Source organism: Heterocephalus glaber, unplaced genomic scaffold (assembly GCF_053883595.1).
Source record: "Heterocephalus glaber isolate CG9 unplaced genomic scaffold, H.glaber_assembly_v1.0 deba00001442, whole genome shotgun sequence".
NCBI lineage: Eukaryota > Metazoa > Chordata > Mammalia > Rodentia > Bathyergidae > Heterocephalus > Heterocephalus glaber.
The window spans coordinates 26463645-26479131 of record NW_028258296.1 but is presented as its reverse complement, the minus strand read 5'-3'; the positions used below and the strand labels follow the sequence as shown (position 1 = coordinate 26479131).

The 15487-nt window shown below is 35.2% G+C and overlaps 1 protein-coding gene across 8 annotated transcripts in view; it reads right to left on the bottom strand.

The window, feature by feature from the left end:
* The window catches only part of Cdc7 (cell division cycle 7), a 127453-nt gene extending 112171 nt beyond the window's left edge, over positions 1 to 15282 (bottom strand). For 4 of the 8 annotated variants that reach the window (XM_087213103.1, XM_021255396.2, XM_004841285.3 and 1 more), the window contains exons 1-10: positions 15125 to 15282; positions 14221 to 14413; positions 10637 to 10720; positions 10186 to 10321; positions 4957 to 5050; positions 4729 to 4871; positions 3936 to 4185; positions 3217 to 3312; positions 2310 to 2488; positions 1356 to 1438 (exon numbers count right to left, since the gene is read on the bottom strand). In XM_087213103.1, the coding sequence (XP_087069229.1) occupies positions 1356 to 1438; positions 2310 to 2488; positions 3217 to 3312; positions 3936 to 4185; positions 4729 to 4871; positions 4957 to 5050; positions 10186 to 10321; positions 10637 to 10720; positions 14221 to 14335 (1180 nt within the window). In that variant the 5' untranslated portion in view covers positions 14336 to 14413; positions 15125 to 15282. The remainder of the gene's footprint in view (positions 1 to 1355; positions 1439 to 2309; positions 2489 to 3216; positions 3313 to 3935; positions 4186 to 4728; positions 4872 to 4956; positions 5051 to 10185; positions 10322 to 10636; positions 10721 to 14220; positions 14414 to 15124) is intronic. The other 4 variants (XM_004841286.3, XM_004841287.3, XM_004841288.3 and 1 more) reach the window with 4 other exon arrangements.
* Positions 15283 to 15487: the final 205 nt, after the last annotated feature.

Sequence of the window (15487 nt, the reverse complement as noted above, 5' to 3'; positions counted from 1 at the left end):
TTTTATTCTCCACTCTGGATACTAGTATACATGGAAATTCCTCAAGTAGGAATCTGGTAAACACCCCTGATGCTTTTTTTCCTCACCATTTCATCACACCCAAACTCAATAGCTCATTACCTAACAAGCTGTCTTTCCAATTCTTTCACCTTTCTATTCATTCTTGTTACCAAGGACCCTGTTCATGTTTTCATCATCTCTCACCTGGACCACTGCAGGCTACCATCTTCCAAAATCTAGCCTCTCTGCATGCCTGCCAGAATGACCTATCTAAAGACAATATCACCATCTTTTCCTCTTATAAAACTTTCCATAATATACAGTCCAAACTATTTAACAAGTATGATCTTACCTTGTGTACTTCTTTTACATTTATTTCTAACCTTCAAGTTGCACCTTAAATTCTAGAAACATTAATCTTTTAGTGTCCTAGACTATGTTGTTTGAGTTCCTCAGCTCATGCCTCAATGTTAATCCCCACTACAATTTAGTCTTATCACAGAGATCATCTTTTCCATGAACTTCCTGTCATAATCTCTTTGAGCTAGAATAGCTATCTCTTAAATCCTTTATATAAGGTTTTATCACCATACCCAATAGGTTATTCTATAATTACTATGTGAGAATCCACCCTAATTAGACTGTGAGCAGATGGTCTCATTCATTTTTGCATCATTAGCAAGCACAGAACAGATACACAATGAATGAATGTATTTGTTCAAAGCCTATAATCCAAGTGAATAGCAGGATTCATCTATCCATTCAAAAAGATGTTACCTGGGTTCTAGCTTTATGACAACTTTTAGATTACAGAATACTTTTTTCTTTTCCAAAATCTTTTCATTGCTAATCATACTGTTTTCACACTAACAAAAAGTAATTCTAACCAAATACAATTATATCTGTACCACAAAAAACTGAAGTATTAACTAAACAGATAAAGTGCTACAAGTTGGTAAAAACTACTAAACATAATTTATTCTCCATAAAAATGATAGTAACAAAAATCACCTTGTAAGCAAAACACTCTCAGAAAAAAATTATTTAAAAAAAAAGCAACATTAGGATCAGAAACTTTCATAACATAGTATTATCTCAAAAATGGGAATGCTACACTTCTAGGACTACTTATGTAATTTAAAAGCAAGAGCTCAAATATTACTCATAAATAGCTAAGAATCATAAAATACAAGGGCCGGGGATTTAGCTCAGTGGTTTCGCCGCCTGCTGGGCAAGCACAAGGACCCGAGTTCGGTCCCCAGTACCAAAAAAAAATAAAAAAAACTATCACATAAGATACAATGTATTTGGGACAAACCATTTGAATTGGTTTCTGTATTTCCAGTGCAACATACCTGTAGTTTGATTTGGGCATTTTGTCAAGACCTCTGGTGCTCTGAATCCTGGTGTACCTGCCCTAGGGGCAACTTGCTGATGCCTTATGATGAAGAAATAAGATTTCTCTAGTTAGGTTATAGTTATGATAAAGTTGAACTATTTAAGTCCAAAAAAGTATATTTATCAATTTAGTTCATAGTAAATTTTGCCTTGATATAGATATAAATATTATTATAAAGCAAATGATAATCTAGTGTGATGAACTACCTATATTTTATTCTACTACATTCCTGACCTTTTTCTAAAAACACAAAAAGAGATGGCAAATGATAAAAGCTATAATAGAAAAACAGAACATAGTAGGAATTTGTATAAAAATTCATTTGTTTTGGGGTGATTAATCATTATTCTCTCATATATTTGAATTAATCAGGAAATGCTTTAAGAAAGCCAACTCTTAAAGGAAAGGGAAAAATTTTTGAGGCAAAGAGTTGAAGGTGGGAGTAGGAAAGGAGCTCTATTATTTGGTTCTGGTTATTCCTCATAGGCAGAAATACAGAAAAACAGAAAAGATTAAATCAGGGCCGGGGATTTAGCTCAATGGTTCTGCCGCCTGCCTGGCAAGCACAAGGTCCTGAGTTCGATCCCCAGTACAAAAATAAAAAAGAAAAGAAAAGATTAAATCAGCAAGCAAATTGTCAATTCTAAGTTTCTAAAAACATCTAGTTTCTACTCCCTAAATTATCTGTGTATTAGCGCAAATGTGTTCTCTAAAGAGCAAATGCATGTTAAATAAATGTATGACAGAGTCATGTGCTCTTCAAGGCATTGCTCTGTATCAATGCCTATGTAGTTTACAGATCTGTTATTTCCTTTTACTCACTACATAAACTGCCCATCAAAATTAGTTCAATTTATAATCTTGTCTGGCAGCATGCTGGTGATTTTATAGCACCAGTAAAACACATTACCTTGAAAGGCAAATACTGCAAACTTTATCTGTTGCATAGCAGTCACAGGTCAAGCTGGCTGGGCAAGAACTGGCAGTTTTCTTTACCACACCACTATTCATAGCTTTTGTAGAAATAGCCTTCTTTTTTGTTGCTAATTTTCTTGATCCTACCTCCATAGTCTTTGACTGCTTTACAAGCTATAAAAGAAAAATCATTTTTTCTATTTCAGTGATAGGATATGATACCTTCAAATGCTGGTATAGCAAAAAGTAGTAGCAGAAGAATAACCTTTAAAACTTCTGAATGTGCTATTGGATTATAAATAAACAGTTACCTACTAAAATGTTTAAGATCTTTCTGAGTTTTTTTTAAACAAACAGTAAAATTTATTAACTGGTTTGGTAAATATTTGACTTACATTTTATTAGAATTTTTGCTGATATATTAAAAGGTATAACAGTTATGTTCTAGTGTCTAACTCCATTTCAGAACAAACTGCACAATTACATTGGCTAAAATCAGTTTTAATTTATTCAAGTTCTCTAGCTTTCACAAGATATCATTAGTCAATTTATAAGCATCTAACATTGACAATTTTGTTGACTTTATAAACACCTTTATACCATCATTTGTGCGTCAGAACTGTGAGGTGTGGGAGCTCACAATTCTGGTAATCTTAACAGAGAAGGTCTTAAGATTCTAAATAGTTCTGTAGGAAAAGAAAAACAGCTAGCCAAAAATGATAAAATATTTCACCAGAAAACTTCAGGAAAAAAATTGGAGAATAAAAGTTTTGATTAAATCCTCAAAGCAGTATCTTCTGCCAAAGCCATACTCTACTTAATAAATACCAATCTAGTCATTTCCTAAATTTTCTTCAGTGTATGACTGACTGACCATTGAACTATTGAGCTATATTACTTACTTTCACTGCAGGGCTCTCATGTGAAATGGAGCTGTATATATTGAAATTTCTTTCTCCAAAAACAGAGCGCTGGGCAGAAAGGCCTACAGATCCCTCCTACAATACCAACAAAAACAAGGAAAATAAGGATTATATCTGTAACACTTTCTGCCAGCTGTACTCTGCCATAGTTTTGAAAGAGTTAAGTGACATGAAACAAAAACAGCTGCATTCAAGACATTCTCAGGCACCAAAACACTTCTGTGAAAGGAGAAAATAGTCTAGACAGAACTCTTAACACCCATACAATGTTATCATCTTTCACAAATATATATAAACAGAAAAATTAAAAAACCACCTGCATAGATGCTACATTTTGCTGTGCAGCTAAAATGGAGATAGACACTTCAGAATTCTATCCCTATAACTAATGCTTTTTTTAAAAAAGCATAATTAAGCTGAACTTTATAACATGCAGGGAAAATTTATTATTTTCCATTTTTATCATAATTTTAGACTGTATGACAAAGATTATCAAGAAAGTAAAAAATTTTCATTTTGAAACAATAAAACAGCTCAGTATAAATCTCAGTGAAAATCTAATCAAATGGATACATACAACAAATGTTTAAAAAAGCTTAATTACAGGTACTATCTTAGTATTAAATCTCCTGTTGAATTAAGGAGCACATTTCTAAGACAGTATGACAGTGGTTCTTAAAAAATATAAAAGGTAAAACCTTTCCATCTTTTCCTTGATTAATCTGAATTTGTGCATTTGTGTAGGGTCTTTTGATAGAAGTTTTTGTGGTGGACTGCTGATCCAACTCCTTAGATGCTGAGCCACTCAATGAGATCTTGTTTCCAATGAGTATGTGAGACTTGTTCTGTGAACAACTTTCTTGCTCAGCTTCAGACTGGACCAATTTGAGAAGCTCTATTTTTGTATCATGGGTTCCTTGGGCCAAACCAAAGTCTACCAAGGCATACCTAGGAAACAAAATTAATCTTTACTTTTCTTTAACAATTAAAGCTTAGTAACACTGTAATAATTGCAAAAAAGTTTTAATCTTCTTACCATATTCAATATAATCTATTATATAAGTAATAGTATTTCATTTTCAGCTTACAATGCCTTTATGGGTATAATGAGCACAAAAATACACATAAAATCAGAACTCTGCTATAGAAACAGGAAATTAGCTATCATGTCATCAAATCCCCTCATTTACTAAAATAGAAAAATGAAGCCTAGAGATCAGACACATATGTAAGGTCAAAAAGAACTGAATTCTTTCCAACTTTCTTTTAGCAAAGCGCTCTTTCTGCTGATCCATATTATATCTAATGATGTATGTTACTTTACTACTGCAATTATATTTTCTTCATGCATTTCTTTTCCCCAATCACAATAAAAATTTTAAACAAAAATAATCTGTACAAAGCTGTTGTAGTATGTTTTATATCTAAGAGGGAGATTCCATAACATAAACACATAACTGTAAATATTCTCTAGGAATTCTTCATACTTACTTTTTTAGGCGTCTATTATATAAAAAATTACTGGGCTTAACATCACGGTGAACAATACCAAATTGATGAATGCGTTTCAAAGCTTTGAAAAGATTAAACATATATTCTCGTACTTCTTGAAAGGAAAGAGAATTCAAAATGTCCTAAAATAAAATTATGAATAAGGTCACAAAATTGTTTTCAATCAAATATTTAGCTACTTAAAATTCAAGAAATATTAAAACCTACCAAAAAAGGCTCATGCTCCAGATATGGCATAGCAATAACAACATGATCATTTTTCCTAAAGCAGTATTTAACTCCCATGACATTGTCTTGCCCCCTAGTGGAAAAATGCACAATGAACTTTAGAGGAAAGGTTAAACGAACTAGAACTTTATACTGTATTTTTTTTAAAGTGTAATTTTAGCAATGCATACATGCTACTAGAAAACTGACTTGAAATCATCATGTAAGATAGTGTAAACATTTAACTGACTTGTATAACAGATAAAGTTTTAAGTAAAGAATAATAAGTTATAAGGTTACTATAATAATTCAAATATGAGACAATTATAGTTTTAACTGGGAAGTGGTAGAATGAAAATGATGTACAAAACCCAGTTAAAAGACTTAGTAGCTGATTTAGTAAGGGTAATAAACAAATTTTTTTTTTTTTTTTTTTTGGTACCGGGCATCGAACTCAGGTCCTTGCACTTGCGCAGCAGGCGGAGAAACCACTGAGCCAAATCCCCGGCCCTAATAAACAAATTTTTAAAATAATAGTAACAGACCAGGGATGCCGCTCAGTGGCACAGTGCCTGCCTGACAACCGTGGTCCTGAGTTCGATCCTTGGTACAAAATAATAATAATAATAATAATAATAGTAGTAGTAGTAGTAACATTTACTGAACATTCACTATATGCCAAGCTCTGATCTAAGCACGTCACACCTACTAACAAAGTTAAACTTTACAGTGATGCCTCCATTCATGAACACTTTGCAAAAAATTTGGTTCGCAAACAGAAGTATTTGGCAAAATTTTGTTTGCAAACTGCATCAAGTGACAAACATGATCTTGGCTATCTTTCTCACACAAACAAGGCAATCTTTTCCAAAATCATAGAACAAATTAAGTTGGTGAATGAAGAAGAAGGTGCTATTATTCCCCTACCTCCCTTTTTATAAACAGGTGAGGAAGATGAAGGGTGGAGAGGTTAAGGAACTTCCTTCCCCAGATCACCAAACTAGTAAGTCACTCAAAGCCATCATGTGAATCCCGGCAGTTGCTCCAGATTTATGATCTTAATTACTAAACTACATTGCTTCATAAAAGTTGAGGACAAAGAGGAAAGTTGATTCCCATGATTTAGAGCCTGAGTAAAAAATACGGGTTATCAACAATGTAAGCTAAAAAATCAGGCAAAGAAGCATCTAAAACCAAGAGCTCACCATTTTGATAGATATATCTAGATATGACAGTGAAAGTCAAGGAAGAAATTAATAACAGTACAGTACTTACAAAGAAGTAATATCTAACACTGTGAAAATGAATATAAAAAATTGAGCCATGGAATAAAATCTCTAAATTGGAGAGCAAAATAAGGAAGGGACAACAAAAAGGAGTTTAGGTGGAAGAGATTAACAGTATAATAGCAAGAACTGAGGGAAGGCTTTTCATTTTACAATGAAGAATTAACGTAATTTTTCAGAGAACAATATAGGAAGAAAGGAAGAGGCAAAACAGTTAAGGAAGAAAAACAGAATAGACTGGAAACAGAGCACAAAGATAATTTGCCTCAGTGCCCTATAAGATCATACGAAGACATTTTTAGCATGTATTTTTTAAGATTCAGAGAAAAAGAAAGTAGTAAATGGATGTAAAGTAGCATAGTTCCTTGATCTTAATCAAGGGACTAAAATGTATGTAATCGTGTCTTAGAGAGGTCATCTCATCTTCTTGTCTTTTATAAAAAGAGGAGTGAAACAAAGAAATAAGCTCATTTATTCCTTCAATAAATACTGAGTGGGCAATGTTGTTTGCCAGACACAATGTTAAACATTATGAATTTAACAGTGAATAAAATTAACACAATTTCTGTCCTTTTTTTCTGTGGAGTTTATTATTTAGTGGACAATACAGATAAACAAGGTAACAATGACAGAGTGTCATGGCTAGTGCCTAGGTGCCCCCCAAAGCCTCATGCAGTCATAGGTGGGGCTTTTTCAGAGGTGGCTGAATCTAGAATGTGTGATGCTGGGATTAGGGGTGTGAGATTACTAAATCAGTCCACTGATTGGTTTGGCACCTCCCTAATCCCTGTAGCCCAGATAGAATATAAAAGCTTGCCAGTGACTATTTCTCCTCTGTGATGCCCCTCTGCCATACCACCCCGCCTTGAAGCCAGACAACTATGGACTAATAACTCTACAAACTGTGAGCCAAATAAACCTTCCCTCCTTTAACTTTGGGAGTCAGGTATTTTGTTTCATAAAAATACCTGACTCCCAAAGTAAACAAGTAAAGTAACTAAGATGAAGATTATGGTAAGGGTTTTGAAAGAAATCAAAAGGTGTGTGATAATTTTTTTAAAATCTGAGAGTCCAATTTAATTCACTGAAGACTTTCTGAAACAGTGCCACTCTTGCTCTTATCAAAAATAAGGAGTCACTGGGCTAGGGATTTAGCTCAGTGCTGCCACGCCTGCCACGTAAGCACAAGGTCCTGAGTTCAAACCCTGGTACCAAGAAAAGAAAGAGAGAGAGAGAAAGGGGGGGGAGGGAGGAAGGGAGAGAGAGAGAGAGAGAGAGAGAAAGAAGTGAGTCACCATGTGAATACTAGCAGAAGTCTTCCTGAAGGGGGGAACAGTTTGGCCAGTAACCCTGAAGAAAGAAAGCTCTTTAGACAAATTTGAGAAACTAAAGAAACTGGAATACAGGGAAGTGGGAAGATTGGCATGAGATAAGGTTGAGTTTATTTTTATTTTTTTAGTATAGGAGACTGAACCCAGGGAGTGCTGAACTTTTAAATTTTTGAGGAGAGTCTCACTAAGCGGCCAGGCTCGTCTTGACCTTACAATACCCCTGCCTCAGTCTTGTGAGTAGCTGAGATTAGGTGTGTGCCATCATGCCCAGGAAGGGTGACTCCCATTTTCATGGTTTGGATAAATTAATATTGTTAAAATCTTGATACTATCCTGAATGATCTACAGATTCAATGCAATCTTCAGCAAAATACCAATGACATTCTCCATAGAACTAGAAAAAAACAATCCTAAAATTCTTATGAAACCAAAAGAGACCCCAAATAACCAAAGCAATCTTGAGCAAAAAGAACAAATCTGGAAATATCAGAGTACCTGACTTGAAAACGTATTATAATCCTATATAGCAAACAAAACAGAGTGGTGCTGGTAAAGTAACTGACACATAACCAAAGAGACAGAAGAGGGAACCCAGCAATAAATCCATCTATCCACAGTCAACTAATCTTCAACAAAATACACTCTAGAGAAAGGACCTTCAACAAACGGTGCTGGAAAAACTGGATTATATACACAGAAGAAAAAATATACAAAAACAAACTCAAACTGGATTAAAGTGTGGGCAACGAAAGTAAAAACAGACAAATGAGATTATATCAAACTAAGAAGAGTGAAGAGGCAACCTGAAGAGTAGAATAAAATATTTACAAACTATTAATCCAACAATTAGGATCCATAAAAAAGTAAGAAACTCAGAAAACAGCAAAAGAAACCAAATACTCTGATTAAAAATAGGCAAATGATCTGAATACACATTTCTCAAAAGAAGATACTATATATAAATGGCCAACAATATATGAAAAGTGCTCAACATTCTCAGTCAGGGAAATGAAAATCAAAACCACAAGAAAATACCACTTAACTCCAGTCAGAGGTTATAATCAAAAATAAAAGAAATAACAAAGATATGAAGAAAGGCAGAACCCTTAGGCTGGTCTGAGCCTAAATTAGTACAGCCATTATGGAAAAAAGCACTGATATTCCTCAAAAAAAATTAAAAATAGAACTATCATATGATTCAGTAATCCCATAGCTCGATACATATCCAAAGGAAATGAAATCTGTATATTAAAATCATACCTGCACTCTCAAATGTATTGCAGCAGTATTCGTATTAGCCAAGATGTGGAATCAACCAGAGTGTCCACCAACAGGTAAACAGATAAAGAAAATGTGATATATATACCCAATGAAATATTATTTGGTCATAAAAAATGAAATCCTGTCCTTTGCAGTAACATGGATGGAACTAGTAGACACTACATTAAGTGAAATAAGCCAGGCACAGAAAGACAAATGCCACGTTTCCCTCATATATGAAAGCAAATAAAGTTGATCTCACAAAAGTAAACAGGAGAAGATACTGATTACTAGAGGCTAGGGATGCCAGGTAGCAAGGGAGATTGAAGCTGGTTAACAATTATCAAATACAGTTACATACGAGGAAAAGCTCTAGTGTCCTAGAGCACAGAAAGGTGACTATAGTTTATAATAATTTATAAAGAACTAGTAAAAGTATGAAGATTCCCAACACAAAGAAATGATAATGTTTAAGGAGATGGAAGTGCTATTTACCCTAATTTGATCATTACACATTATATACATACATACATCAAGTCATCACACGGTACCCTATAAATATATTAATTATTTTGTGTCAATGAGTGTTTGCTTCAGCAGCACACACATTTAAATTTTTTTTTTTTTTTGGTACCGGCAATCGAACTCGGGTCCTTCAGCTCGCAGGGCAGGCGGCGGAACCACTGAGCTAAATCCCTGGCCCCTAGCAGCACATACATTTAAAGAAAGTCAATTATGTTAAATTATGGTTAGAGTCATGGCTGACTCTACAATATAACTAAATCGGTTTCAGTCTAGCACAGAAGAAAGCAGCATAATGAGTATATAGTGAAAAGAAAGTGTAAAAATGAAAATAGTATGTGTAGATAATTTTTTAGAAGTTTGGCTGTGAAAGAGCAAAGTGATGAGTAGCTAGAAGAGGAAGGACAGTTCAGGAAGATAATATATCATGTCCTTATGTTGAAAGGAATGACTTAGCAAAGAATGAGAATGAATAACTAAATCATTGTGTTGTCTAAAAAAAAATGAGTCAAGGCTGTCAATAGTTATGGAGATGCGAAATATGAGTTCCTCACATATTAAAAAAAAAAATTCAGACCATGGAAGCCAGATATATGATCTGGCAGGAAGGATACAAAAAAAGTGACAAAGAATAGGAAATCAAAGTTGGCCTCAAGGGAAATACCCTCTAAAAGATAAATTAAACAATGCAAGGTTAGAGGGAAAGTACTAACAAATTACAAACAACTAAGGAATATATTTAGTCCATATACAATCTCATCATTCCTGTTAAGCATCTACTTTTACATTATATATAGCCAGTTCAATTAAAATATCTTTAAATTGCCTACCCAGCCACTGTGAGACACTGAAGTTCAGCTGCAATTCTTACAGGATGGCTTGTTGGAATTAAGTGTTTGAGAGCAATTTTCTCTTCAGGTCCTACTTGTAACTGTGCTGTCGCCAAATAGACTGAGCTGAAAGTGCCTATAAAATAATTTATTAGAATTTTCAATATTTAACTTTTAAAGTTTTTAATGAAACAAAGCTAAAATAGATCAACAAACTATTTTAATGGCATAATAGATTAAAATAGAACCGTTCATTTTACTGTAAATATTTATTATTTATACTTTCATTCTTTCCAGGGGGAAAAAAGAAAAGTGTTACCATAATTTATAATATTCTTGTGGTCTTAACAGTTTTAAAAGTGAGATCAAGAAATAATGAAAATCAAGATTATGAAAGGAAAATATAAGTGAAAAAAACTCATAAAGATAATAAAAATATGTCCCCAATTACCTTCTCCAATTTTGTTCTGAATTTTAAACACACTACCAAGCTGTGGTACAGCTTCATAAAGTTTCTCGATATCTTTTTTAACACCTATCAAGGAAAAAAATTTAGTTAGTAAGATATACTTTTATAGTTTCTAAAGTTAAAAATATTCAGTGAAATATTCTAACACAAGTAATCTAAATAAAATAGTTTTAATAAATCTTAAAGTTACAAGAATAATTAAAACCTCATCAAGGTGCTTTGACTCACATTACCTATTTTAACTAATAAAAACGACAGTCCCAGAATTACACATACAAAATATCGACTACACTGGAATTACACACTAATAATAACTCTACTATTATTGCGTACTGGCTTTTTAAATAAAGCTAAATTTTAAAAGTAACTAAAGCTGGACACAGTGGGCCCCACCTATAGTCCCAGCTACTTGGGAGGCTGAGGCAGGATTACTTGAGACCAGGAGTTCAAGGCCACCCTATGCAATATTGTGAGATCTGATCTCTTAAAAACAAAACCACAAAAAACTAAACACAAAACAAATAAAACCCAAAATAAAAATTAAAAGCAAATAAATTTATGTTGCAGACACTAGATGGCATAATATGGACACAATGTAATGTTCATCAAAACCATTTTCTTCCTCAAAGATACAGAATCTTGAAGCTTGGAAGAGTGTTAGGCATTGGATATTCACAGTATATCCCACAAGAGAAGGACCACTAAAGCTCTGGGCATGTAAAAAGTATTTTAAAAGATTTGTCCCAAATAACAGTAGTATCTTCTATCTTGGACAGCAGAAAAATTGCTACTTTTAAATAAATGTAAGCTCTTTATGAAAACATACATAGTTAAAATAAGTACAGGCAATAATATAAAATCTAATAAACTACTGGAGACAAAAAAAAGATACAGAAGTCTTGAGATTTTATCAACAATATCTAAGTCAAGTTATCATAATACTCAGTTTAAGACATTTTCAAAACACTTTCACATGCATTATCTTTTCAGATCTTCATAACAGCACTGTGATATTGGCAGAACAGGAATTAATATTCTGATTTTTCAGACATAGATACTCTATTCAGAGAAGTTGAATCATTAACCCAATTTCACAGAGGTGTAAGTGATGTCTATGGAGTCATTCATTCAACAAACAGGTTTTAAAAATACTTGGCCATGGGTATATTTGAAAAATGAAAAAAACAGGTGTAGCCACTATTCTCTAGGATTTAGTCTAGTGAAGGAGACAGACATTATTACTCTTAATACAACGACAAAGAGAGGAATGCATATAGTACTATGTAGAAGAGACACAGAGTTGGGGAAGATGAATACTTCTGAAGGTACCAGGAAGTGTTCAGTTGACAACCAGGTTCTGAAGCATTCATCAAGCAGCAAAAATGGAAAAAGACGTTTAGGAAGAAGGAAGTACATATGTAAAAGCATTGAAAAGGAAAAGGCATAGAACAGTGGGGAAAGGAGAGGGAGGGGACATAAGAAAATACAATGTAGCTAAGGAAGGGAAAAGGAGAACACAAGTGAAAGCTATGGAAAGCTGTTAAGCACAAAAATGATAAGTAGAACATGGACTTGAAGGGAAGGAAGAACATGAAGAGCTGGAGACCAAATAAAAGGCCAGGATCTAGTCTTTCCTAAAACTAAGGACTTTGCTATTCATCCATTATACTAAGTACTTTATATCTTTGCATTACGTCTTTCATTCAAATATTTCAAGCACCTACTATGTGCTGGATCCTGTATGGTTCTGGAAATGCAAAGACATGCAAAAAGTCCCACTATCCGATCAAACACATAACTTCAATAAGGAGTAAAGCTGATGAGGTCCAGGCACATAACTGTCTCATGATCTAGTCTATTTACTTTCTCAATTAGATCAAGAGACAGTTATGTGCCTGGACCTCATCAGCTTTATTCTTTATTGAAGTTAGGTTTTTGATATAACTGTAGCTTTTATTAAGGGTCATATAATAAAAGAACCATATGGGTAAAGTTTCAGCATGTTTTATATATTATCATAGGCATTATTTATAATGTTGTCCAATGCGGTTCTGTGAAAGGCTACAAAACTTTCAAAACTGGAAATAAAATTCACTCAACTCTTTATTTCCCAGTGGATTCTCAGAATATTAGAAGAACAGCATTGTTCTGAACATAATGCTAAAACCAAATCAGATTGATCCATTTACACACTCTACTTAATAATGCACAACATATATGACAAGCCAAACTAGAGAGACAAACTACAGAGTGCTAATCAATGCAAGAATGATAACTACATTGTTATATTGTGTGTCCAGAGACTAATAATGGAAAGCTAAACAGTGTAAAATAGGTAACTGTAAGAAGAATGGAAGGAAAGGGAGACAGCATCCATGAAACTGGATGAAATTGGTATTTTAAGGTTAATCTAGCAGCAGCATTATAAATTGAAATGGGAGGCTGGATCAGAAGTGAAAGGTAAAAGTCTTGATTATAATTCAAGAACAAAGTGTATGGGAATCAATGAGGTACAAATGGGAATGTAAAGAAGCAGCTGCATACATTTAAAAAAGATAATTTGGGTGACTGGATATAGGGAGCAAATACAAAGCATAAGTCAAAGAAAACTTTAAAATTTTAAATTTGGTAACTGAAATAACAGTGGGTTTCATCACCAAAAACAGGGACACTGGGAAGGGTACCAATTTGACTCCTACTGAGTTTAGTTTTATTCAGAAAGCAAAAGTATGTGAGGTCATATTTTTTAGGGTGGAGTTCAAGACTTTTGTAGTGTACATATAAAGTACAGATCAAAATCAAAACTTTTTTTTTTTGGTACCAGGGATCGAACTCTGGTCCTTGCACTTGCACAGCAGGTGGCGAAACCACTGAGCTAAATCCCCAGCCCAAAATCAAAACTTTTGACCAAGGTCAAAACTAAGATCTTTTGGAGAAGCATTAAATTTGCCTAGGACAAAGGTGGAAAAGATTTAGCTACCTTTTAGGAGAAAAGAAAGCAGCCTCCTGGAATTCTTTTATTTAAAAAATATTTCTTAAATGTTCCCTATGTCCCAGACATAGTGATAGAGGAATGAAGATATATCTTTCAATGTATAAGATCTGGTATTAAAGGGGTTATGGTCAAACACTTCATGAATTATACTTATACAGTACATTATCGTGCTTTGTCACTGCTACAAATATTTCATTCACTTTTATCAGTGAATTCTGCTTTTGAATACTTAAAGTGTTAATTACTAAAACCACACTTAGTGTAGAATGATGAGGTGAGGTAAGAGCAGGTATAGGAAAAGACAAATTCTAGTTTGGGCATCAACAAACTTGTGTTTTCTTAGCTACTAATATTTAGATATTAGCATCTTCATCTGTAAAATGGTAAGACTGGATTACAATCCTCTTAAAAGGTAATCTCGTTCTTAAATCTAGACCTTCACATGTTTGTAAAATGCTCCTACAAGAACATACAATTCGCCTTTTCAACATTATTTGTTAAAGGAGTCAAAAATACAGAGTGGCTGCCTGTGCATCTTTAAAATTGCACATGTTGGGAAGTAAACACATACCTGGAAGATTAAAATTTTGCTCATATTTTTTAAAAGAATCATCAGTCTGAAACTGGTCGCAGTGTGGAGAAAAAGCCATTGGCTCGTCCATCTGAATCCCCAAAGATGCCTCCATCACAAAAAAACTGGGATCCAAAATGTCAAGAAGGGGTTATGTCCACAAGGGAGCAGAGCAGCTGTCAAAATGTGAATACTGGAGAAGGTAAGTTTAATCATTCACTGAACCAAGCACGAAACAATGCCACCACTCTCAAACGGACAAATATTTAAAAATGTACCATATGCCCAAAGCCCCAAAGTAAGGGAAACTGCCCAGTCCTAGGAACTCCATTAGAATTTCTTTCACCTTCTAGAAATACCAGCAGGGGGCTGCAAGGAACACTTCCCAGTCGGGGATGCCTCAGCTGCAGCTGACAGCAGTGGAAAGGGACTGGGACTAGGGCCAGCGGAGACAGCGAGCCCGGGCACCAGGCAGCTGGAGGGTGTGGTGCAGAGAGGCGAAAGGGGGAGGGAAAAGGCTGAGTAAAAAAGTCATTTGCCCACTGTCCGCCCAAAGAGCCAGGAGGTTCAAAACAGGAGACTCTTCCAAAGTCCCATACAAACATGGAAAATTCAGTTCTGGCCACGAGAGCGCGGCGGGACAAAAGAAGGGAAACGAACGGTCACCCTTCCGCGAGAGCGGGTCGTGAGTTCAGCAGGACAGGACCTCCCGCCCCCGGACCCAAGCCTGAACCCGGGTGCTTAGTGCGCAGGCGCGCGGCTTTCCCGCCGGCGGTTGGAGGGATCTAGAGGGAGGGATGGCGAAAGGGATAAACTAAATTACGACAGAACTGAAGTCTCGATTCAGAATTCGTTCCTAATCCCTCACAATCCCGCGCCATGGAGCGAACCGTCAGAAACTCACGGTTTAAGGGGGTACTTCTGTGGCCCCCCCAGTTGCCTGGGTCTCCGCCTCCAGAGCTCCCCACCTAGTGAGTCGGCCAAACGCGCCTGCGCAACGCATAGCCCCACGCTGTTTCGAATTGCTCATGCGCGATAGAAATCCCTCGGCTCCACCAAATCAGATCAGGACGCCTGCGCAAAAGGCTTGGCCGACTTCCTAAGGGGGGGAGGGGTTAAAAAAACAAAACAACAACAAAAAAAAAATTACAGAAGTAAAATCTCCGGATAAAGTTAAGGGGCTGAGCATATTTTCAGTCAAGCCTCTGGCCCTGGAGTTCTGTCACGTCCCTATACTTCTGCAACACAAGACGTTGGGTAAGCTATG